Source organism: Mustela nivalis (genome assembly GCF_964662115.1).
Source record: "Mustela nivalis genome assembly, chromosome: 7".
Lineage (NCBI taxonomy): Eukaryota > Metazoa > Chordata > Mammalia > Carnivora > Mustelidae > Mustela > Mustela nivalis.
The window spans coordinates 103,539,409-103,565,774 of NC_139026.1; the positions used below are offsets into that span (position 1 = coordinate 103,539,409).

Consider the following 26,366-nt stretch of genomic DNA (forward strand, 5'->3'; position numbering starts at 1 on the left):
GCAATGTTTAGCAAGAGAAAGATCACCAGTGAGGCTGGAACACATATGACAGGAGGGAACCGCAGGGCATAAGGCAAGCAGAGTCCAATTACGAATGAAGAATGGGCCGCGACGATCAAGTAGCTTGGGCTTCACCTTGTGGATCAGAGGATGCATTCGTTGAAAGGTTTTAAGCTGGGGAAGAGCATGATCCCTTGATGCTGTAGACAGATGGCTGACAGAGGAGGGAAGGTAGACTGGAGGGCCAGCACAAGTGGCTGACACTCCTTCGGGACTGATTTATCCTCTGCCCAAATATCCCTAACCTATGGGCATCGAGGCCCTAACTTGCATACTTGAGAAGACTTGGGGAGAGTGGACCTTGCAGGCCGACTCAACTCTTGTTCGAGTCACTCCCATCCTCTAAATATCGTCCACAGCACCATTTGTTGTTGTTGTTTAAGATAGTATTTATTTATTTGTCAGAGAGAGAGCGAGCACAAGCAGGGGGAGTATCAGGCAGAGGGAGAAGCAGGGAGCTAAGCAGGGAGCTAAGCAGGGAGCCCGACGTGGGACTCAATCCCACGACCCCAGGATCATGACCTGAGCTGAAGGCAGACGTTTAACCAACTGAGCCACCCTGGCATCCCTACCCACAGCTCTGGTGTCCGTTAGGAACGGAAGCCCAGGATCTCAGTCCAGCTGACCCTGGCCTCCTCAGCCCCTCCGATCTCCACACATTTCCTGTACCTCTCTCCTTACCTGATAGAGGGCATGAAAGCCCCAATGTGTCCTGGCCCAGGGCAAGGTGTCTAAAGACAGGAAACTGCCCCCCCCCCGCCCCGCTGCCAACCCAGGGTCTGCCATGGCCATTTGGATTCCAAGAAAGAGCAAACTCCTCTCCAAATGCTGGGGTCTAATGGAGGCCGCAGGAAAACCTCCCTGGTTGGAAAAGCCCGCCCTGTTCCTCCTAGGCCTATCCCAATGCAGGACAGCAGGTGGCAGCACCAACAGGAATTTCAAAATTTAAAACTAAAACTAAAAATCCAAACTGAAAATGTTCTCCTACATTCCTGCACTCATAACATGTACTCCCTCTGCTTCCTTTCAGCCCTTTCATGACTTCAGAGACTATGCCCCTCTCTGCTTCCGCCCTCTGCCTCTCCTTGGTTAGTGAGAGACAAAATACAATGGACCCAGAAGCACGTGCAGAAGGTGTGAGAATCAGAGACACAGCAGGGAGACGGGACAGCGGGCTCTCAGCTTGTCTTTAGGTAGAAGCCCCTCAAGGCTGAAAGGATCTGTACCTGGCCTGAGTTTTTATCAAAGGACACAAAGTCCTTCTTCATTAATCATGCAGATTAAACGTGCACCCAGAGCCAGGGTCCAGCACCATCTTCAGGATCCACGGCCTCACCCTTCTGATCTTGTCTGGCTTAGAAAGAGCTGCCTGGACACACTTATGACTCTAAACACATTTATTTCATAATTATTAAACTAATTTAATAACATTAAACAAATTTCACTAAACAGAGAAACCATTTTGGTGGGGTTTTTTTAAGATTTTATTTATTTATTTGTCAGAGAGAGAGGCACAGCGAGAGAAGGAACACAAGCAAGGGGAGTGAGAGAGGGAGAAGCAGGCCCCCCGCTGAGCAAGCAGTCCGATGTGGGGCCTCGATTCCAGCACCCCGGGATCATGACCTGAGCTGAAGGCAGATGCTTAAAAGACTGAGCCACCCAGGCGCCCCCAGAGAAACCGTTTTTAAATCACCCACATCCCTCTGCTCTAAGACGGTCACCTTCATTTCCAATTGTTCTCATGGATGTTTTCTATTTCTGTGAACGTGGTGTACTTATAATTCACAGCTTGCTTCCTTTCCCTCCTTCATCCGGTCCTCTCATCTGTCGGGGGCCCACACACAGCACAGATGAGGGTTTTGCTCTTCAGGGGCTCATGTTTGGCGAAGGGAAAGGTGGACAAAGTAGTTGCTTGTAGGACTAGAAATAACTAATTGTCCCAGTTTGCGTGGGGCTGAACCAGTTTTAGTCGTGAAAGTCCTGTGTCCCAGGAAACGGCTCAGTCCCAGGCCAACCAGGACGATTTCTATAGGTCACCCTGTTCGAAACAGTCCTGCAAATTAAGCCAGTTCAGAATTCCATTTCAATTTAATTGATAGATTGGCTTTGTAGTTCTACTTCTTTGCTATTCTTTTTTTTTAATTACTATATTGTGCTTTATCATATTGTATTCAGTGTATTATATTTATTGTGTAGTATTTCTAGTGGTTGCTTTAAGACAGCTTTTCTCAAACTTATTCCCCTTACAAACTGAGACCCTCAAAGAGCTTTTGTTTATCTGGATATATCTATTCATAGTCACCGTATTAAAAATTAAAACAGTGAACATCTTAAAATATAAGAATTCACAAATACACGTCAGGGGATGATCTTACCACACCACATGTGGCCTCTGCTAACTCTGTGGTTCTCTCATGAGAGAAAGAGAAAAAAGCAAATAATACCTGGGTATTATTGTAAAATTAATTTTGACCTCACTACCCCTCCCCAACCCCCCACTGAAAGGATCTCAGGGACCCCCAGGGCTTGCCAGGACACACGCTTCGAGCCACCACCCTGGAGAGAATTTCTTCTCCCCATCTTAGTTTTCCCATCTCCTTAGAGGAAATACTGAAGAACCCCAGAACTGTAGGGGTCCACCGCTCTCCACCATGCGGTGGTTTTCATGTATGTACATCTACCTATGTTATAAGCCCCACGATCCCTAGTTACAATGTTTGCTTAGAACAGGTATGCCTTTTTTATGTAAAATGAAAAGCCAGATTTTCTATTTAGCTACAAACTTACCATATAAGTCTCTTCACTGCTCCCTGCAGCTCTGTCGTCCACCCCCGGCTCCTTGCCTCCCAGCCCGGACACTCCCTTTAGCATTTCTCATCGTGCAGGTCAGCAAAGTCTCCCAGTTTTCTCTGATCTGAGAATCAGTTTTATTTCATCTTCATTCTGGAAGAATATTTTCACTGGAAAAACAATTCTGAGTTGACGATTTCGTTTCCTCCAGAATTTTTAAAGACGTTGCACTGTCTTCCAGTCTGCCCTGTTTGGAATTAGAAAACAGTGACATCGAGAATGTTTTCTCTGTGTGCAGTGTGCCCTTTTCCTCTGGGCGCTTTCAAGATTTTCTCTTTACTTTTGGTTTGTAGCACTTTGACTGTTATTGGCTGGGATGTGCTTTTGTTGTTGTGACTGTGGCTGTTGTAGTTGTGGTTGTGGCTGTTTTTCCATTCTGCTTTGAGTTTACCGAGCTTCCTGAACCTAAAAATGTTTGTTTTTCACCAAAGGTGGGAAATTTCCAGCATATTTCTTTGAATATTTTTTCTGCCTCATTCTCTCTCTCCTCTCCTTCTGAAAATCAAGAACACATGTATTAGAGGGTTTGGGTTTAGTGTGTGTGTGTGTGTGTGTGTGTGTGTGTGTGTGTTGTCCCACAGATCCCTGAGTTTCTGCTCATCTTTAAAATTTTTTCCTTCTGGGGGCACCTGGGTGGCTCAGTGGGTTAAAGTCTCTGCCTTCAGCTTAGGCCATGATCCCAGGGTCCTGGGATGGAGCCCGGAATAGGGCTCTCTGCTCAGCAGGAAGCCTGCTTCCCTTCCTCTCTCTGCCTGCCTCTCTGCCTATTTGTGATCTCTGTCTATCAAATAAATAAATAATCTTAAAAAAAAATAATAATAAAATAAAACAGGAATGCCTGGGTGGCTCAGTTGGTTAAGCAGCTGCCTTCAGCTCAGGTCATGATCCCAGCGTCCTAGGTTGGAGTCCTACATCCGCCTCCTTGCTCGCAAGGAGCCTGCTTCTCCCTCTGCATCTGCCTGCTACTCTCTCTGCCTGTGCTCGCTCTCACTCTCTCTGTCTCTCTCTCTCATTCTGACAAGTAAATAAAATATTTTTTTAAAAAAACTAGGAATAATAAAATAAAATAATTTTTGTTTCCTTCTGATCTTCAGATTCGATAATTTCTATTTACCTATCTGCAAGTTCATGGACTCTTTCTTCCGCCATCTCCATGCTTCTATTAAGCACCTCCAGAGATCTTTTTTAAATTTCATGTAGTGCATCTTTGAATTCCAATATTTACATTTGGTTCTTTTTAAACATTTTTATTTCTCTGCTTATGTTTCCTTTTTCCTTTAACATAGGCATATTCTTCCTTGCGTCTTTGCATGCCAAATCCTTGTGCACAGATTCCAACATCCAGGTCATCTCGGGGGACATCTCTGTTGTCTTTTCTCTTGAGTGTGGTTTGCATTTCCTGTTTCTTCATATCTGGAGTAATTTTGGACTGTATCCTGGACACAACTGGAGGTACATTATAAAGATGATGGACTCTGTGTTCTTCCTCCAAAATGTATTGATTTTTTTTTCAAGTAGGTAGTTAGCTTGGCTTAACTCAAACTGCAGACTAGCTTGAGAAAGCAGTAGTTCAAAAACTTTTTAAAGATTTTATTTTTTTATTATTTGGAAGCGAGAGACCACACAAGCTGGGGGGAGGAGCAGAGGGAGAGGGAAAAGTAGACCCCCTGCTGAGCAGGGAGCCCAGACCAGGATGGGGGTTCCATTCCAGGACCTTGAGATCATGACCTGAGCTGAAGGCAGATGCTTAACAACTGAGCCACCCAGGCAGACCTCATGATAATAATATTAAGAAGAGTGTTAGCTCTTTGCAGACACGCTCCTCTCCCCAAGGCTCCAGAGCCCAGGTCATCAACTCCTGGCATTCTTCCTATGTCCCCACTCCCAGATGTGGACAAGGGTACCATTCAACACAGTGCCAGCCCTGAGGAGCCCTGTATCTGCGTTGATGTCATAATTGTGTGGGTAGCCACTTCTGCTTTTCCTGCCAGGCGACAAACTACAGAGGCCACCCAGCTACTCAGCCCCAGCCCCACACAGGCCTGTGACAACCAGCTGCACAGAGAGCCACCAGCCTCCTGCTCTACCCCAAGTCCCTGGAGTCTTTGTCCCCTGACCCACAACACTCACTGCAGCCATGTCACCTATGTGGGACGAGGGCAGGCCTTCATATTCGAAGTGTTAGATTCTTCTGAACAGTGTCCATGTCCAGGCTCCAGGCTGCTCAAGACACCAGAAGCTGTATGGCCATGCCTCTTCCCACCCAGCCTCCACCCAGCTCTTGAACTCCACTAGGAGAGATTGTCCAGGTGCCCCCAGAACTTGCCTAGTTTTAAAACTGAAGGGTCCACATCCCAGGCAAGCCCTCAGTCTCAGGCAAGTCAGAACAGTTGGTCACCCGGTCTGCCTTGGAGTTCTCTTTTAAGACCTTTCTCCTCCTGTCCTCCAGAGCATCTCTATGAAAGTCTTCTCAGAAGTGCTAACCTCCAGAATGGGCCCGTCTTAGAAGGGAGAACAAGCTGAGGAGCAGAGTCTGATGCTGCCCATTATAGACTATCATGGAGGAGGGAAGGAGGCTCTAAAGGGAAGCGAGGGATGAAGCCCCAGCTCCGACTGGAGCCTTACCTGGTTTCTTCCCACCAGATGGCTCACAGACGGGGACCGTTGTTCAGCCCTGTGGATGTGTCTCCCGTCTCCCAGATGCTCCATGTGACCCTAAGAGTTATTACATAAGAGGGCAAGTTTCAGTGCTCCCAGGAAAGGGGAGAAACCCCGGCCGGGGCGGGGCGGGGGTGGCTGGTTCTCAAAAGATGGATGAGGCAGATCATTCCCAGGTGTGGTAGGTGTAGGTGTATGAAGGTGGGCAGACTTGATAACAGGCCTGCACCTGGGAAATTGTGTCTGTTTTGACCCTCTCTCTCTTGCCATCCCCTGACAGCCATGAAGCATAGCTCTCCCAAACCTTTTCAGCCTGGAAAAAACAAAGTTCCAGAACATACCCGGTTTGGGTCTGTACTTGGCACATTTGTGAGGAGTCATAGTACAAGATGCAAAACGGAAGAAACAATGGAATCTTCTGTGAAAGATGTCTGTGTGTGAGCATGCGTGTGCGCACGTGTGTGTGTGTGTGTGTGTGTGTGTGTGTGTGTGTGTGTGTGTCTAGAATGTAGGACCAAATGCAGTATAAGAATTTCCATACAGCCCACATACAATGGAACACCTGGTACATAGTAACATTCAAGAACTATTGGTTGAATAAATGAATGTGTCTACATGTGCATGTTTCGGGGTCTGAATGGTAAGTTCTTCTTAGGCCTGGGACAAAAAGGAGTTGAGACAGTTTCCAACCCATATGAGGAATTCCCTCTAGAACAATCCAACTTCCAAATGAATGCTTTCACTGAGCAATCTGTGGGGGAAAGTTCTCAGCTTCAAAACCCCCACTCTCTGATGATGACAGTTTTCGACAAGACGGTCTACACTGCTGCGGAGAGGCAGAGTGAAGCACAATACTACTCCACCACAGTGGTTTTCCTCACACCAAACATACTGAAAATCTCTTGCACAATCATTATTTTTTTTTCCTGTTTTGAGGACTCCTCCTGCCCTTCTTCCAGCCTCTCTGGCAGGGTAAAAGCAGGAGGGTTATTTGGGGGATATTCCCAGTCTCTTTCTCGTGATGAGTTCTTAGGGGTTGGTAGACAGATGGGTGGCTGGGTGGCTGAGTTGGTTAAGTGACTGCCTTTGGCTTAGATCATGATCTTGGAGTCCCAGAATCAAGTCCCCATCAGCTCCCTCTGCTTCTCACTCTGACCTCCTCCCTCTCGTACTCTCTCTCAAATAAGTAAATAAAATCTTTAAAAATAAGGAGAGAGGGTTTAGTAGTCAGACCTGAGAACTTTGGGACAAAGCCATCCCCTCCCATCTATCAGACCTGAATACCTGAAGATGATATTTTTTTAAGTATTAAAGCGAAGGGAGGCTCTGATTTCGGTGGGGAGCAGAGGTATGTTGGTGAGCACGTATCCTCCGTGTGATTTCAGAGGGGTATCGTGTTGCCCACGAAAGCATGCTAACTGATGTAGCGGGCACAGAGTTTCCAGAAAGGGCTCTGGGCACTAAGGGCTCAGACTGGGATAGTGGTCACAGTGACAAGTGACAGTGAGTGGGGCTGGGTTCAGGGAGGTCTCATGCAGCAGGGTCACCATAGTGAAGAAGTTGCAAAGCATCTTGCCCACTGATGACCAGACAGCTTATTGTCTAAACCAGGACTCTTGTGAAAGGGAAGGAGGACATTAGTAATAATTACACCAGGACAACCAGCGTGAACTGGGACTCTTCCAACCAAACTAAGAAACATGCTCTTCCAATAGATGACCCTATAGAGTGTTCTGGAGGTTTGGGTACAGTTAGGCCACCAAAGCTACAAAGAGAGAAGGGGTTAGTGTCCTCGTGGGTAAAGCACTAGCAACCTTATTAGGGCCATCAGACCTCCTCAGGGAGAATTTCTTTGAATAGAGTGAATCAGGGTGGGTGAAAATAAATGCAAAAGTAGCCAGTGTTTTCAGGGCTGATGGGTGGTCAGGTGGGCATGTGATGGAGAAGCCATAGTGAAGCATGATCAAAAGAATATGACAAAGAACATCAGAGACAAAGAACACAATACTCAGCCCCTAAGACTTGTGATCCAGTGTCTGGTTCAGTGCCGCTTCCTCCGAGGGCAGATCCCTGGGGGCTCCTGCCAGGGTCTCTCTTGTTCCTGGGCAGGCCCTGTAGGTCCTAGCTTTTCGCCTGCAGGGGGCAGTAGAAGGCTTCCTCTTCTGGGGCTCCTCTTGCTCCTCCCTCTGCTACCATCCGCACCAAGTGGCCCAACCTGGACTCCTAGGGGCCCTCATGCTTTCCTCCACATGCCAGGCAGACCACAGTCAGCCATCTCACAGGCTCTGACATCCAATGAGCAGGCAGGACCTGAGACAGCAGCTGTACCTCAAGATCGCCAAGTCAAGGCAGGGTGGAGGAGGGCAGGCCAGGAACCAAGGAGGGGTCCACGGAGGTGAATTCTACTCCCTCTCACCAGAGCCTTCCTCTCACCACTATGAGGCAGTGCGTGTCCTGGGGCTTCCACGTGCCATCACTCCTCACCCCAGAGCGCCCGGTCTGGAAAGGAAGGGCGTGGATAGAGACAACCACAGTCTGGAGAGTGATTAATAGAGAACTGGGAGTATAAAGAAATAGAGTCTTTGAAATAGAGAACTTTTTAAAAAATGAGCAAGTGGCAGGACCCCCACCGAACTTTCCTTCAGCTTCTTCAAGTTGAGTCTGGGTGTAGGTGGGTAAGAGGCATCTTTCTTTCTTTCTTTCTTTCATTTTTAAGATTTTATTTATTTATTTAACAGAGAGATACCACAAGTAGCAGAGTGGCAGGCAGAAGGATAGGAGAAGCAGGCTCCCTGCTGAGCAGAAGCCTGATGCAGGACTCGATCCCAAGACCTTGAGATCACAACCTGAGCTGAAAGCAGCTGCTTAACCAACTGATCCACCCAGGCACCCCTGAGGTCTTCTTGATCTCAAAGATATCCACCCTCAACTGGGGTAAAAAACTGTCTCCAATATTTTAGCTATTCCTGAGCCAGATGGCAAGGCTGTCTATCCTAGAGATTTTGAAAACGTCATGCTGGGAATTACTATATTCTTCTGCCTCGTTCCAGAGCCTTCCCCAGCCACAGCCCCGTTGCCTGGCCCTTGCCCTGGAATAAATGCACCTGTCTCCCAATTATAGATGAAAACCAGAATGTGTCTCATTTTCCATTTGTTAACTTTCTCTTTTGCACATTTTAAGCTTCTCAGTCCTGCCTTCCCCCCCCACCCCAAATGCCCTAAAGTGAAATTCTGGTGCTCGGTTTTAAAAAGCAAGCCCCCTAAATGCTCACCAGATAAATCTTAGCAAGACGAGAACATATTCCCTCTTCTCCTAGAGTTGCAGAAAATCAGACACGATTCTGCTTCATAGAGTTGATGCTGATAAAGTGGTAAATCAAGAACATTCAGTCCCACTGGTGTGAAAATATGTAATCCTGTTCTGCGTTATATTTATATCATCTTTAGAAGTGTAATTTGCACAAAGGAATCTTCTAAGCCACGCAGACATCCGAGAAGGTGGCTATATGACCGATACAATGTAATTTATAAACCTTGAAAGTCTGCAGCCCCAGCTGGCCATTGATTACTTATTTGTCTGAAAACAGTATTTCATTTATTTATTTTTTCTATAGAGAGAGTGCAGAAGCAGGGGGAGAAGCAGAGGGAGAGAGAGACTCCCAAGCAGTCTCCATGCCCAGCATGGAGGTGGAGATGGCGCTCCATTTTACGACCATGAGATCATGATCTGAGCTGAAACCAAGAGCCGGATACTTAACTGACTGAGCCACCCAGGCACCCCTGAAAATGATATTTAAATTAACCTCTTTGATTTGGAAGAGGCATAGAGAGTTAGGAGATTCTTGTTTGTTTGTTAGACCAGAAGAATTCCTTTGGGACTGCCTTGTCCTTTCAAGCATAAAAGTAAAATCTCATTCTTCTGTTTGTCTTTTTCAAAGAGTTTAAGAGTGTGTGAATGAACAGGGGGAGTCCTTGCCCTGTGATCTACCAGGAAAGCTGGGAATCAGCCCAGTGGGAAGAGCTAGAAAAGGAAGAGGGGAAGCAGCATAACTCCAAGTAAAGTGAACTTGAGGGGACTTGGAATGTGTGGCCCATAACAGCCCTACCCTAAGGGTGATGGAGGACAGATGTCCTGATCATGATATTTGGGGTCACCATCTCTACTGTACCCCTATTACTCGAGAGCCAATAAAAATTCTCAATTTCAGGGGCACCTGAGTGGCTCAGTCAGTTTAGCATGTGTCTTGGGCTCAAGCCATGATCTCAGGGTCCTGGGATCCAGTCCTGCATCCGGCTCCCTGCTCAGAGGAGAGCCTGCTTCTCCCTCTCCCTCTGCGGCAACCCCGCTTGTGTCCTTTCACTCCTTCTTCCTCTCTTTGTCAAATAAATAAATAAAATCTTTTTTAGAAAACATTCTCAAGTTCAGTAGGAAGCTGCCTTCTCAAGCCAGAGGGTCTCCAGGAAGATGGGATGACACGAGGCTCAGAGGAGAGGAAGCTGTCGGAGCTAAAGCTTCAATCCAGGAGGAGGAGGAAAGCAGCGGGGGTGAGGGACAAATAAAGGAAGAAGTCACAGAAGGAGGAGAACATATGACCAGGGACCTGAGCAGTGTGGGGGCCCAGAGGAGAGGTTACTTCTGGAATGTGGGTGAGAGGGATTGCCCACCAAGCTCTCTCTGGGACTAAGGATGGAGGCAGGATGCTCTGGGACTGAATGGAACCCAGAGATATGCTTCAGAAGGAGCCTGGTCACGTGGGTGACCCAGGGAGAGCGTGGAAGGAGCTGTTTATTGCCATTACAGGATTATACAATATTATGGGAGTATACCATTTTTAGTAGTTTGTATCTTTAGATTTTTCTCGCTCTGTTACTAGATAGCTGTGCTACAAGCCTACGTGTTTTGTTGCCTGTGTGGGGTAGAGGAGGTATCCTGCAGAAGAAGGGGAAGCAGGAAAAGTTGGGTCCCAGAGAAGGGTAGCAGAGGAGTATTTAGCAAAGTGATAGAGGCACCAGAAGAAGGGGTGTTTGAGGGTCAGTGTGAGAGGGCAAGGGAAGAAGCCAACTAAGAGACTTTATACCCATATGGTCAAGACTCAACCATGCATGTTTCGAGGTCACGTCCATGGACTAGGCACCGTGTTAGGCATCCATGGTGGCGAGCCAAGGAGCCATAGTCCCGGTCTTAATGGAGCCTGCGAGCTGGCCTGGAGTGTCTCTAAGGGTTTCCGGAGAGCCTCTTAAACGAAGAGTAGACCAAGAGCTCTGGAGTGGCTGAGGAGCCCTTCTCAGCACACGGCAGCCTTTGCAATGAGCAGAACCGGGAGACAGCCATTCCACAAAGACATCACGTGCTATAACTCTGAGCCCCGGACGTGCACAAAACTTCTAGATGGAGCTGGAGTCCACGACAGGACGTGACCCTGGGCCAGCTAACAAGGATTCGCCCTGCATCTGCCTGCTTTCCCCCCCACCCCCCTTCCATTTCACATCGCTGCCCGGGGTTGGGGGTGCTGCTCAGAGCTGGTGTCCCAGGTCAGAGGGAGTGCGTGTCCTCAGGGAGCAGGCTGTTGCTCACTTTCCACATACCTGCCTCCTTTGAGGACAGAACCCTGTGCCTCCACAAGGGCTTTGCAACCATTAGCAAGCTATGGGTGAGTGTCTCTCCTGGGGGAACAATGAGAGCGGGCTCTGTCCCCTGCCGTGGCCTCTAGTATATGTCTAAAGAAGTTTGAGTCTGGAACTGACAGGGGCTGTGGGCAGGATTCAAAGACTACCTAAGCAAATGCCCTCACCCATGCTGAGAGAGGAAGACGGAGCAGCTCAAGGTCATGGATCACAAACTTCAATTTCTACAAGACGCAGTCCCCTAACATCAATGAATGGTAAGGTCATGGAGGGAAAGGTATGGCCCATTAAGGTGAAAGCCTTTACGCAGAGGGACCCACCCCTACCATGTGATACATGCATGAGGGAAAAATCAGCTGTGAACTGTACAAAACAGTCATGACTTGGTGCCTTCCGTTCCCCCTGGTATTTTCTGAGGGCAAATGGGGTTGGGAGGTGGTTTTCCTCTAAATTGTGGCGGGCAAACTATTCCTGAATCAGACAGCAGGTGGCGCTCAACCCAGAGAATTAGGAAAAGGGAACTGGACAATTACTTAACTCATTTCCAGTAACTTCTCCCTCCTCCCCCAGCAGGTCTTTTCCCAGCCCCACCTCCTGTTCCCTGGCGTGGGCCACGTCCTCTTGCTGGTCCCAGATGTCCAATTCCAGATGCCTGGTCTCAGAGTGGGGAAATGACCACTGGAGAAGCCCCCACTCCACAAGCTGCCCAGGCAAGATGTGAGTGTGCCCACGGAACGCCCTGGAGGAGAGGACAATGGCGGGAGAGGGGAAGGTGGGACCCAGGAACCTGCGTACGTACCCGCGCACTCACCCGCACCACATGCGTGCGGACACACACACACACACACACACACACACACACGGAACCAGTCCCTGCAAGGGGAACTGGAAAGTTGCCTGTAGCCACCAGCAGCCTTCCCTGGAGTTGGTCAGACTCCCTGGTCCAAGCTAGGAGAACGACGGTATTTAAATTCCCCTCCCTCCCACCACCACGGCTCCCCCAGGTCCCAGGGTGGGAATGGGACTTGCCGAAGCAGAAAGCAGCCCCCTGCTTTGATCAAGACTGTCCAGGGACATGAGCAATGGTGGGAAACTCACAGTCCATGCTCCAGCTGGCTAGGAGGCTGCAGGAATTGGGGTGAGGGACCCTAAGGGAGGAGCCTGCAGGTGCCCAGGCCTCAAGGGCAGAGGCCACAGCTGCGAATGCCTTTGCAGGGCCTCTCTATTTCCCAGCTTCACCTGCCCCTGCCCCTCATATTTCCACAGGCCTCAGGCCATATGCATGTGGCCATAGCTCACTCTTGCCCCCTCACAGGTGGTGGCTACTCCTCTGGGGAGTCCTCCAGGCTTGCCCCACGCAGGGCTCCGTGCTCTTGGCCCAGCAGCTACCCCAGCAGCTGACATCGCCCGGGTATCCAGAGCCCTATCTCAGAGGCCAAGAGAGCACCACTGACATCGAGGCTCCAGAGGGCTTTGCCGTGAGGCTTGTGTTCCAGGACTTCGACCTGGAGCCATCCCAGGACTGTGAGCAGGACTCTGTCACAGTGAGCTTCGGTGGGGGTTCTGAAGGGACTCGGGTGGGAGCCTCCTGGCCTGGAGCCCGGAGGCAAGGGGATGTGGCTGTACCCTGAATGGCAAAGGATGGATGAAAAGCCTAAATCAGGGCCACAGGCGGCTTAGCTGGGAGGCTGGGGTCTCAGCCAGGCCGCTGCCTTACACCAGCAGCACTGCCTGTGCCCAGGCAGCCATCTGGGTTCCACAGAGCAAGACAGAGGGCGGCGGGGCAGTCTCTGCCTTTGGAAGTCATTCGGAGGGACACACACACATACTGCAAAACCCTGGTGTCAAAGAGCAAGGACTCATACATCAGTCAGTAAAGATCCACCAAGTGTCTGTGGAGTGCAGGCTCTGTCTGATCAGGAAGCTGGGCCTAAGTAATAGCGAAAGCTTAGGTGACCGTTCAAGTTGCAGGATAGGGACCCTTTAAAAACAGCACTTTGCATTCTCTTTTGTGTTAAATTTCCTTCATAGCAAAATAAACCATGCACAGAGTTCTTGGGGAAAAATGAGTATACAACAAGGCTTATGATGAAAACAGCAGTCTCCAGCCTTCTCTCCAGCCACAGTGCCTTTACCAGTGGCAGCGCCTGGGAAGCCTGGAGCTGCTCCATCTGGCACTTGCTTCTATGTATATAAATAATTGCTTATTGTGTTACTTTTTGCATCTGATCACTTAATTTCCAACTCTAGAAGATGAGGACTCTCTTTACCTCTCTTAGACCTTCAGTGCACTTCCCCACCCCATCCCCCTAAGCTAGTCTTATTAGCATTTTTAGTTATTTATATTTTCATGACTTTAAAATACTCCCTTCTTTTTTTTTTTAAGATTTTTTTTATTGTTTATTTATTTGACAGACAGAGATCACAAGTAGACAGGCAGGCAGAGAGAGGGGGTGAAGCAGGCTCCCTGCTGAGCAGAGACCCTGATGCGGGGCTTGATTCCAAGACCCCGAGATCATGACCAGAGCTGAAGGCAGAGGCTTAACTCACTGAGCCACCCAAGCGCCCCGAAAATACTCCCTTCTGAGCACATGGTGTACAGTAATTATATGTCCTTCTTTCTCTGGCTTTTGGGTCTCCCGGGAGTCAGTAATCACATGGAGTTTTTTGGATTTTCTGTTTTTGTTTTGATTTTTAGTTTGCTTAGTTCTGTCTGTAACTAAGCTCCCCAGACTCTTAGCCAGAGAGTAAATCTCCTCTCTATGGAATCAACAACAGATCTCAATCGCTTGGTCCTGCTTTGTATTGGTGACATCCCACCTGAAGATCTTGTGATGATTTATCTCCTCAGTCTGAGTTCCTTGCTCTCCAGAGCCTCATGCGTTCTGGAAGTCCCCTCCTCCCTCCTTCTGGGCATTTCCTGTACCTGTCCTGTGCTGTACCGAACCCCGTACCATTCTCTTTCCCAGTTTAGGCCCTCATTTTGGAGGAATACATTCCCCTCCAGAAAGAGCGTGAGGGAGTAAGTTGTAAAGGATCTCACAGTCCCTGAGTGCCTTGGTTCGACCATCACAGTTGGTAGATAGTGAATTTGGGACGCAGTCTGGGTTACAAGCCATTTTCTCTCAGAATTTTGATGAGATGGTCTGCTTGCTCTAGTGTTGTTAAGCCTGGTACACATATGATTCCTGGTCCTTTGTTTTTTTCTCTTTAGAACTTTTGGGACGTTTTTCTTATTGTCAGTATTCTAAGTTCCCATTGTGATGTGCCTTGACGCGAGTCTTTTTGTCCTCATTGTATACAGGGTTTTTTTTAAAATCTAGAGACTTTTTTAAAGATTTTATTTATTATTTGAGAGAGAGAGAGAGAAAGCATGGAGGCAGGGGTGGACTGAAGGCAGATAATTCACCCACTGAGCCACCCAGGCATCCCCAGTCTAGAGACTTTTTAATTTGACAGAGAGAAATCACAAGTAGGCAGAGAGGCAGAGAGAGAGAGCCGAGCCGAGCAGAGAGCCCGATACAGGACTCGATCCCAGGACCCTGAGATCATGACCCGAGCCGAAGGCAGCGGCTTAACCCACTGAGCCACCCAGGCGCCCTAGTCCTCAACTCTGGGAATGTACTTTTATTTATTTATTTATTTATTTATTTATTTATTTATTTTTAGGCTTCTGAGCCTATGTCTATTTATTTTTATCTTAATTTTTTATTTTATTTTACTGAAGTGTAGTTGTCATACTATGTTCCCTTAGTTTCAGTTGTGCAACATATTGAAAACACAATTCTATACGTTGCTCAGTGCTTACCCCGATGAGTGTAGTCACCATCTGTCACCATACAATGTTATTATAATATTATTGATTACATTACTTATGCTGTTCTTTTCTTCCCCTCACTTACTCATTTTTTTAAGTTTTTATTTAAATTCAGGTTAGGGGCGCCTGGGTGGCTCAGTGGGTTAAGCCTCTGCCTTCAGCTCAGGTCATGATCTCAGGGTCCTGGGATGGAGCCCCACATCGGGCTCTCTGCTCAGTAGGGAGCCTGCTTCCCTCTCTTTCTCTCTGCCTGCTATTCTGCCTACTTGTGATCTCTGTCAAATAAATAAATAAATAAATCTTTAAAATAAATAAACTCAGGTTAGCTAAGAGACAGTGGTATTAGTTTCAGGTGTGATTCAACACTTCCATACAACCCCTATTTCACGCATTTCCCCCACCCACCGCTCTTGTATTATTTTCTAAACAAGTTCCAGATGTCTGCTTTATTTTTTCTTTCTATAGAAAGAGAAAGTAAATTTAGCTGTTGTAAATTCCGACTGGTTCTCCAGTTTTATTACTCCATTCTGTTCTGTTTGCCATCTCTTTTTGTTCCACTTTCTGGGAGGTTTCCTCATTTTAAATACCAACTTTTTTTTTTTTTTAAGATTTTATTTATTTATTTGACAGAGAGAGCATGGGTAGGCAGAGAGGCAGGCAGAGAGAGAGGAGGAAGCAGGCTCCCTGCCCAGCAGAAAGCCCGATGCGGGGCTGGATCCCAGGACCCTGAGATCATGACCCGAGCCGAAGGCAGAGGCTTTAACCCACTGAGCCACCCAGGCGCCCCTAAATACCAACTTTTTTAAAGATTTTATTCATTTATTTGAGAGAGAGCACAAACAGGGATGAAGGGGAGGGACAGAGGCAGAGGGAGGAGCAGGCTCCCCACTGAGCAGGGAGCCCATCATGGGGCTCCATCCCAGGATCCCAGGATCATGACCTAAGCTGGAGGTAGCCTCTTATCTGAGCCACCCATGCACCCCTTAAATATGAACTTTTTATTAAATTTTTTCTGCTCGGGGCACCTGGGTGGCTCAGTGGGTTAAAGCCTCTGTCTTCGGCTCAGGTCATGGTCCCAGTGTCCTGGGATAGAGCCCTGCATTGGGCTCTCTGCTCGGCGGGGAGCCTGCTTCCTCCACTCTCTGCCTGCCTCTCTGCCTGCTTGTGATCTCTGTCTGTCAAGTAAATAAATAAAATCTTTAAAAAAAATTTTTTTTTTCTGCTAATGTATTTTTCATGTCTAAAAAGCTCATTCTTATCTTCTCAAGGTACCTTTATATAGAATAGAGTTCTTGTTTCGTGAAGCCAATAGCCTTCCCTGTACAGGGATTATTTTTAAATGTATCTTTTGTTCCTTGTATTATCTCTTCTTCATCCAGGTTCCCTTTTATTGTTCACTCGTTTCGATCTCTGCTTATCGCGTTAGAAACTTCCCTACAATGTCTGAGAATCCTTGGTTGTCCATTGTCATATTTAAGAGTGAAACACCAGGGTGCCTGGGTGGCTCAGTAGGTTAAGCCTCTGCCTTTGGCTCTGCTCATGATCCCAGGGTCCTGGGATCGAGCCCCACATCAGGCTCTCTGCTCAGTGGGGAACCTGCTTCCTCCTCTCTTTCTCTCTGCCTGCCTCTCTGCCTACTTGTGATCTCTGTCTGTCAAATAAATAAAATCTTTAAAAAAAAAAAAAAAGTGGAACACTCAGCTGGCCCTGGATGCTGTGTGTGAGTATTTAAAATTTGTGAAGAGACAGGTTTGACAACAGAATTCTCAACAAGGTAACCTATTATTTGTGCTGTAGGGGGACCTCCCAAACACTAGCTTGCTGAAGTATTTTCTTCAGCAACAGCCCATCTCTGATCAGAATCCTCTGGGCTCCCGCTCAGGGTGGCCAACATTCTGGCCAGCAAGCAGAGGAAGGAATCCCATTATTTGATACGTAGACTTTTACCGAAGCCCTCTGTTTTCCACACTGGTCTTCATCTCCCCTGTCGAGTGTGCTGGGGAACCCCAAGTCCCGTGTGTCTGGCTCACACCCGGGTCTTATGCCGGGATGAGTGGGATGCACAGGGTGGGCAAAGGGACCTAGAGTTCTGAGGTCCCCCCACATCGGCATTCCATCAGTCCTTCTTTCATCCTCATCCTTGGGGCTGCCTCGTTACCCCAGCTTCTGAAACTTTCCCAGGTTCTGTGGTGAGAGCCTGCTCGCTTTATGTTGGCTTCCACCTTCAAAGACCCGTTGCTGTTTGTGCATCTCCGTCCCGTCTCAAAAACATTGACATCCCTCCTCTGCTGTCACGCACTCTCACTTTCTTGCCCTGGGTCACGTCCCTTTGCTGTCGTGTTGGTGGGATTTGAGGTGGGAAAGGAGATAAATGCATGTGTTTACTGCTTCAGATTTTACTGGAAGTTGGGACTGTATTTAATTCAGCCCGTGTCTGTTGAGCACCTGCCGTGACCCCTGCTCTTCTCAGTCGTGGACAGTTTCCATCTTAGCCCTACACTGCCCAGTCACGGAGGGAGTTCAAGCTCAGGAAGAGGATTCTTCCCTCCTCTCCGCTTCCAGAGCAAATCGCCCAGACTGCGAATGCAGAACTTAAGAACCTGGAGCCCAATTCAGTTCTTGCTTGTCCGTGTGCTCCGCCGGCCTGCGGGCCACTCAGTAGCAGATCTGTGTGTTCTTCATGTCTGTACCGCCAGCACCGAGCACAGTGTCTCACACATAGAACATAATCAATACCCGGTGAATGAACGAACGAATGAAATCCAAGCTTCTGTACTACTTTGCTAGTTAGACTCCCAAGTCGTTTTAGTCAACAACTCACAGGGAAGGGTATGAAGAAAACTGGAGCATTTAACAACCAAGTCTGTCCATGAAGGACAGTTTCCCAGGGGAACATGCTTCTCCCCCAAGAGGTAGGTCTCTTAAATAGGGACATTAGATGCGGGGATGTCCTAAGGAAAGAAAAATATTGAGACGTGCCTAAGCCAGACATTCCAGGTAATGGAAAACTTTTCTTTGTGCCAACTTCTCCCCGGTTACTATGATCACGGAGACAGACATGAGCTGGAGGGACCCTTAAAGGAATTTGAGATCTGAGGAGAACGAGAGAACAAAGAGGGTATGTAGGTCAATATGAAGGTCAGAAATCAGGTGCACTGACCAGTGAGCTGTGTGCCCAGAGAAGAGATGCGGCGTGAAGCATGGGCCATGGAACTCCTTCCAAGGAGCCCTTGCCTGGGTTGGGGAATCCACATAAAAGGATTTGAGCAGGGGTGAGGCAATCAGAAGGAACAGAAGTGGAGACAACCAGCTTCAAGGATATACTGAAGCAACATAGCCAGGGAACACACACTGTGTACATTTTGTCTATAGATTTCACAGCGTGGGGGACTTCCCTTACAGTTTCTGGGGTAAGAGGAGGAACATTCCAAAAGAAGAAGAACTGGAAAGGCTAGGAACCCAAGGGGGCTCAGTCTTGGTGTAGTCTTATTGCTTCACGGACATTGGCCACTGAACATTATTCGGACAAGTGGAAGGCGATGGGGGTGGCAGAGGTGAGAAGGGAAGGACTTAGGTCGGCGTATTTGTCAGTTCAAGGCTGTGATCCTCTAGATACCATTCGGAGCATCAGAGGGTCAGCAGTAAGCAAAATAGATGTGGTTCATGCCTTCTTAGAATCTATAATCCAGCAGACTGCTTGGAGAAACCCTGGAGTTCCCAAGGAGCTTCTTGAAAGTAGGTAACCAGGGTGAGCTTTATGAGATACTTATGGTAGGCTAAAGAAATAGGCTAGGTATCTGGTCATGGATAAAAGAAATCTGGGGACCAGTAAGGGGACAAGATGCAACTTGAGGAAAGCTCCCCAAGGAACAGCTTCTGAACCCCAGAGGTGTGCAGACCTTCTAGAACATGTGACCCTGTGGTACACGTTCACCCCCACACCTGCCTGCCCACTCTCCCTTTTCAGATCACAGCCAGCGGGATGGATCCAAGCCGGTTCTGTGGGCAGCAGGGTTCCCCGCTGGGCAGCCCTCCTGGTCAGATGGAGTTTGTATCCCCAGGAAACCGATTACGGCTGACTTTCCGGGCCCCCGCCTCCTCTCAGGACAGGACCACTGACCTCCACAAGGGCTTCCTAGCCCTCTACCAAGCTGTGAGTGAGTGTCCCTCATGGGTGTGTAGCCTCTGCCGGGGGCCATGGCCCCTGGGGTCCTAAAGGGACACATGGAAGTTTGAGTGGCCCCTCCCCACTCAGCTGTGCTCCCGCTGCTGAGCAGCCCAGTTAAAGGGGTAACCGTGGCTCAGCAGTTGTTTCCATGCGGATTCTAGGCCGAATGCTTTCAGATCATCCCCTCTTTCAAGAGAAGCCAAAAGTCCAGATTTTTTTAAATAATTTTTTATTTTTTATAAACATATATTTTTATCCCCTGGGGTATAGGTATGTGAATCACCAGGTTTACACACTTCACAGCACTCACCATAGCACATACCCTCCTATGTGCTTCCCCCCTTCCCCCAACCCCCCTCCCCCGAGCAACCCTCAGTTTGTTTTGTGAGATTAAGAGTTACTTATGGTTTGTCTCCCTCCCAATCCCATCTTGTTTCATTTATTCTTTTCCTACCCCTTAAGCCCCCATGTTGCATCACCACTTCCTCATATCAGGGAGATCATATGATAGTTGTCTTTCTCTGCTTGACTTATTTCGCTAAGCATGATACCCTCTAGTTCCATCCACGTCATCGCAAATGGCAAGATTTCATTTCTTTTGATGGCTGCATAGTATTCCATTGTGTATATATATCACATCTTCTTTATCCATTCATCTGTTGATGGACATCTAGGTTCTTTCCATAGTTTAGCTATTATAAATATTGCTGCTATAAACATTCGGGTGCACGTGCCCCTTTGGATCACTACGTTTGTATCTTTAGGGTAAATACCCAGTGGTGCAATTGCTGGGTCATAGGGTAGTTCTATTTTCAACATTTTGAGGAACCTCCATGCTGTTTTCCAGAGTGGTTGGACCAGCTTGCATTCCCACCAACAGTGTAGGAGGGTTCCCCTTTCTCCACATCCTCGCCAGCATCTGTCATTTCCTGACTTGTTCATTTTAGCCATTCTGCCAAAAGTCCAGATTTTTAAGTGAAGTTCTGGATTTTCAAATGGGAACTCAGATTTTTTTTTTTACAAAATAATGCATGTACATGATAAATTTTAAAAAATAATAGTATCATATGGTATTAGAGTAAGAAGTAAGTCTTCCTCTCATCTCTGGCCCTTAGTCCCTGGCTACCTTTCTAGTCCAGAAACAACTCTGTTGCCCATTTCCTGGGTACATATCCAAAGACACTCTGTGCCATTCAAATAGACACACTGTTGAGTGGTGGGGAAGGAGGGGCATGCATAATATTCACAATGTCTTAAATCTAGCATTTTTCACTCAATAATATGTCTTTCTTTTAAAGATTTTATTTATTTGAGAGCAAGTGAGAGAGAGAGAGAGAGAGCACAAGCAGGGAGAGGGGATAGAGAGAGAGGGAGAGGAAGAAGCAAATTCCGGGCTGAGCAGGGAGCCTGAGTCAGGACTCCAGCCCAGGACTGTGGGATCAGGACCTGAGCCGAAGACAACACTTAACTGACTGAGCCACTCAGGTGTCCCTCAGTAATATGTCTTAATGAGCATCCCATATTCATGTGGTTAGGAGTGCCCAATTCTTTTTAAGGACCCTATAGTATTCTTTTGATTGATGCGCATACTGTATTTAAGCAGTCCTCCATTGATACTGGGCTGCCACAAGCCAGTCCTGCCATGGGTAGCCCTGCATATACATCTTTGAGCCTGTGTATGAGGCTAAATTCTTAGAAATGGGGGTGCCTGGGTGGCTCAGTCATTAAGCTTCTGCCTTCGGCTCAGGTCATGATCCCAGGGTCCTGCTAGGTGGGAAGCCTGCTTCTCCCTCTCCACTCCCCCTGCTTGTATTCCCTCTCTTGCTGCCCCTCTCTCTGTCAAATAAATAAAAATCTTTAAAAAATGAATAAATAAATTCTTAGAAATGGAAATGTTAGGGGAAAAATCATTTGCAATTTAAGTTTTGGCATGGCTACATTTCCTCCCAAAGAGGTTTCACTAACATGTACTGGCTAGCCATGTATGAAAATGCCCGTTTCCCCATTTTCCCCATATCCTATTTATCACAATTGTTCTCCTTTTTTTTTTTTAATCATTTTTTATCATTGATGATCTGATCAGTGAAAACTAATTCACGTGTTCTAAATGAAAAACTGTGCAAGTCTCTAAATATGGCCCCCCGCCAGAATCAGTCCCTGGGCTGCCAGTTCGGGGTCCTCCTGACAACTGGTTTCCTACAGGAGTGAACCACAGTCTGCCCATCAGCGCACAGGAGGACAACCCCTCCCAGATCCAGAACCACTGCCGGGAGCCCTATTATCAGGCAGTGCCAGCAGGTGAGTCCCTGCCAGCTTGGGAAACTGGTTCGTAGTTGCCTCACTCCCACCAAGAAGCCAAAGGCGCTCTGGGCACCTAGCACCCCCACCTCCCAATTCTGAACCTGTTTCTCTGCCTCCCCTCATTTCACTCCTCAGGAACACTCACCTGCACACCCCAGTTCCCCTGGAAGAAGACACAAGATAGAGAGGAGCTTCCTCACTGTGTACCTGGTGAGTAATGACCTCCAGCGCCAACCCTGTGGCCCCTTTCTACAGAAACCTCAGCTGTACGTGGGGCCCGTGGGAGAGGGACACAGAGGGTTAAAGGAAAGTCTTAAGGTAGAGAAGGAGAGATGAAGGCAGAAGGTGGAGAAGAAGAAGGGGACCAAGAAGGCCCAGAAAAGGAGAGGCAAAAGTCTTGTCCCTTATTCAGAATCAAGAGATAACAGAGAGTACAAACATAGATGAAGTCCGTTAGAGGGGACCGTAAGGGAGAAGAGGGTCAGAACAGTAGAAAGAAGAGAAGCCCGTCTCTCGGGACGGTCTGCTTTAAGGATACACAGACAAGCTCTCTGTCCCCAAAATACCTCCCTACCTACATGCCACAGTGCCAGGAAATTCGCCATGCTCTTAAGACTTTTTATGAAGATAGAAGTTATGTAATGTAAAATTCACCATCTTAACCACCTTGAAGTGTACCCTGTGGTGATTTTTAGTATATTCACAAGGTTGTGCCAAATTACCACTAATTCCACAACAGTCCCATCACCCCAAAAAGAAGCCCAGCACCTCCGACTCTCCCCTCCCCACCCCCCCCACCCACCCCTCCCGGCAACCACTAACCTACTTTCTGTCTCTGTGGATTTGCCTCTTCTGATCATTTTCTATAAAGGGAATCAGGCAGCACGTGGCCCTTTGTGTCTGGCTTCTTTCGTTCAGCCTGTTTTCAAGGCTCACCCATGTTGTAGCACGTGTCAGGGTTCCATTCCTTTCCACAGATGTACCTTAATCCATCCTCTTGTTCATCCATTCATCCATTAAAGGACATTCGGGCTGCTTCTACTTTTTGCCTTTTAGGGATAAGGCCGCTATGACCATTCATGTACGAGTTTCCATGTGGACATGTTTTCTGTTCTCCTGGCTGTGTCCCCGCAAGAGGAATTACTAGGTCTCCTTACACCTGCTGGCTTAACTTTTTGGGTACTTGCCAGGCTGTTTTCTGCTGGTGCTTCATCCTTTTACATTCCCCCCAGCAAGATACAAGTGTTCAAGTTAACTGTTTTTGAAATCTTTTTTTGTTTTGTTTTGTTTTTTCTCAAAGATCACCTTTCTAACTTGATCTGAATGAACTTCTCAGATCTCGCTCCTGACCATCAGAAAGCTCTCGGGCCAGGCTGGTGCAGTTTCAGGGAGTGGGCTGGGGAGCACGTGATGGTGGGAGAGGTCCACGATGGAGGAAGGACACAGACAAACTGCTTGCTGCATGATTTTGCTGGGGATGGCCCCACCAGAGCCTGAAGAAGTGGCCTTCAAATGTCTGAGGGATGGGGGACACAGGGGAAGGGGACCAAGAGCACACTTCTCAGTGATGTGTCGGCCTGTCTGATCACTGTATTGTGTACTTAAAACTAACATAAGCTGTGTGTTAATGACGCTGGAATTTAAAAAAAAAAAATGACGCTGGAATTAATTTTTTTTAATCCTATTGCTAAGGTAAAATAAGAGAGATTCTTTTTTAAAAAAGATAGTGTCCAGGAAGCAGGGAGGAGAGCGCTTCTCGGAAGCAGGTCTGTAACAAGTGCTCCTTGATGCAGCTGCTGATGTCACCTATACGTGTCTCTTCTCTCCCAGTCTGTGGCCGGCCCGTCACCCCCATCGCCAAGAACCAGGAGGCCCTGGGTTCCTCCAAAGCCAAGCCAGGCAACTTCCCCTGGCAAGCTTTCACCAACATCTACGGCCGCGGGGGCGGGGCCCTGCTGGGCGACAGGTGGATCCTCACTGCGGCCCACACCATCTATCCCAAGGACGGCGTCTTCGTCGGGAGGAACCGGAGCGTGGACGTGTTCCTGGGCCACACGAGCATCGACGAGATGCTGCGGCTGGGGAGCCACCCCGTGCGCCGCGTGGTGGTGCACCCGGACTACCAGCCGCAGGAGTCCCACAACTTTGACGGCGACATTGCGCTCCTGGAGCTGCAACGGAGCGTGCCGCTGGGCCCCGGCCTGCTCCCGGTCTGCCTGCCGGAGCGCAAGGCCCTCTACCGCAGTGGCGTGTGGGGCTTGGTCAGCGGGTTCGGTGTGGACAGGGGCTGGTTAACCACCGAGCTGAAATACACAAGCCTGCCGGTGGCCCCACGGGCCGCCTGCCGGGCCTGGCTCCGAGAGAGGCAGAGGTCTGAGCTGTTTTCAGCCAACATGTTCTGTGCAGGGGACGAGACAAGGCAGCAGAGTGTCTGCCAGGGGGACAGCGGTGGCGTCTTTGTGGTGTGGGATGAGCGTGCCCATCGCTGGGTGGCCACGGGCATCGTCTCCTGGGGCGTGGGCTGTGGCAAGGGCTATGGCTTCTACACCAAAGTGCTCAACTACCTGGACTGGATCAAGGCAGTGATGGACGGGAAGGACTGAGCCAGGGGGCGCTTGAGCAGGGACACTCAACTGGGGACTGCCCCTGTCCCCCAGGAGAGGGTGAGGAGGAAGGACCAGCTCAGAGATGGGGATGGGAGCAGGGAATCCCTATTCTAGTGACTGCTGCCCTGTCCCAGCTGGGAGAGAACTCCTCCTCCTTCCCAGTGCCTCCTCCTTCTCCTCCTCTACCTTCCTTCCAGGGAAGCACTGGACACCTCAGCCAGTTTCCTTTTAAACTTCATCTCCTGCAGATATGGCTTCTTCTGTGCTCTCCTGGGAGACTGTCACCTTCCCATTCCCCAGTTCAAATGGGGTATGGGTGATGTGGTTTTAACTGCTTTCAGTTCTGAGACATTCCCAAGCCCCTCTAGTTGGCCTCCACACTTTCAAGCTATTGGTTTCACCACCACCAAATCTCCTAGCTGCAATTCTAGTAAATAGCCCATTTTGCCTTCAGTGTTCTCCGTACCAGACGCTTCCCGGGTTATTTCATTGAATCCTCACAGCAAGTTTGCCATGGAGGTGTTATTACCCACATTTCACAAATGAGGAAACTGAAGCCCAGGGACATAAAGTGTCTTTCCCAAAACCCACAGCTGGGACAGAACTGCCAAGGCCATGTGCTTACCAGGACACTGCAGTACCTTGCAATTGTCCTCAAGACCTACTGTGCTTCCCCCTTCCTAATCCCCACATCCTCACAGGTCCTCCCTGGGAATTCCTGCTTCAGTGAAGATGGCAACACCTGGCCCCATCCCCTAGACCCAAAGCTGAGCCCAGCACTGGGCTGGATGGTGGGGCTGACACCCCCCAGCACTGCCAGACACCCGGGTCTGGGCTCCACCTGAGAAGACCAGCTCTATAACACTTAATAAGGTCTTGAGGTGATTTACCATGAAAGACATAAGTCAAATACGATTGTTCAAATGGAAATAGAAAACGAATACCATAAAACAGAAGAGAGCAAATTTGGTAGCATTGAAGGTCCAGTCAGCTACCTGGTTAACGGTTAAGTTGATCTTTGAAAAACAGCAGGATTTAAAATTATACATATATGCATTTTACTTTGATTTTTCTAAACCATTTTTAAACCTAAGTATAAAAGACTATTAAAAACACCCAAAGGGCCGCCTGGGTGGCTCAGTCAGTTAAGTGTCTGACTTCTGGTTTTGGCTTAGGTCATGATCTCAGGGATGTGGGATTGAACCCCCTCTAGGGCTCTGCGATCAGTGTGGAGTCGGCCTGGGATTCTCTCTCCCTCTGCTCCTCCACTTGTGTTTGCTCTCTCTTTTTCTCTCTCTCTCTAAAATAAAATAAATAAATCTTGGGGGACCTGAATGTTTTGGTAGGTTAAGCATCTGCCTTCAGCTCTGGTCATGATTCTGGCATCCTGGGATTGAGCCCTGAGTCGAGCTCCCTCCTTGTTGGGGAACCTGCTTCTCCTCCTCCTTCTGCCTGCTGCTCCCCCTGCTTGTACTCTCTCTCTCTCTCTCTGTCAAATAAATAAATAATGAATAAATAAAATCTTTTCAATGAAGTTGTTTTAGGTGGTATAATTTTGGCTGTTTTTTCCCCTATTCTTCTGTAGTTGCTAAAGTTTGCTAAATTTTATTTAATGAGCATGTGTTCATTTTATTTTGTTTTTATTATCGAAAAAATGATGTTTCTCCCTGCCAAGGCAAAAAGTGTATACCAAATGGCTCTATATGGATCTAGATGTCTAGATCTATCCACATAAGGTTACCTACCATTACTTTAAGAGAGAAACATTTTTCCCCAGAACCAAAACCTGAGAGGAATAAATGGTAAAGTAGAAAATGTCTTTGATACTGGTCTTTAAACCAGTGCAGGAGTAATCTTCATATGGCTCTTTCTTCTTTCTGTCCTTGGTGTAAATCAAGGGTATATACAACAAATGTGCAAGTAAATGTTCCTTTGAGTGGCCAGGCAGAGGGGAGGCAGGGCTGGGACCGAGCTGACGAAGCCCAGGTTTGTCACTTGCAGCCATGTCGTATCGTACGAGGACAGAACTCAGAATCCCTGTGATTGACAGGAGAACTCCAGCTAAGAGTAATCTTGTTGGACCACCTGCTCCTTACCTGTGATCTCTGCCATTCTGCCCCCACTATGAGCCCAAGACACGCATGCACACATACAGTGCTGTCAAAATGCTAATATGCAATTTTCTAGGCAAGATTCCCCTTCTTGGGATGCCTGGGTGACTCAGTTGGTTAATCGTCTGCCTTCAGCTCAAGTCATGACCCCGGGGTTCTGGGATCAAGTC

General features: G+C 48.2%; 1 protein-coding gene and 1 long non-coding RNA gene across 2 annotated transcripts; one reads left to right on the forward strand and one right to left on the reverse strand.

The window, feature by feature from the left end:
- Nucleotides 1–1,531: 1,531 nt before the first annotated feature.
- LOC309870419 lies at nt 1,532–11,934 on the reverse strand. The gene is made up of 4 exons (XR_014314570.1): nt 11,785–11,934; nt 5,536–5,625; nt 2,848–3,097; nt 1,532–2,113 (listed from the first exon to the last, which is right to left on the reverse strand). It is a non-coding gene; the product is annotated as an uncharacterized lncRNA (long non-coding RNA).
- C1RL (complement C1r subcomponent like) lies at nt 11,827–25,619 on the forward strand. The gene is given in 7 exon segments (XM_082742587.1): nt 11,827–11,855; nt 11,857–11,910; nt 12,509–12,737; nt 18,978–19,167; nt 21,381–21,476; nt 21,615–21,689; nt 23,310–25,619. Coding segments are annotated over 7 exon segments (1,431 nt in total). The 5' UTR covers nt 11,827–11,841; the 3' UTR covers nt 24,083–25,619.
- Nucleotides 25,620–26,366: the final 747 nt, after the last annotated feature.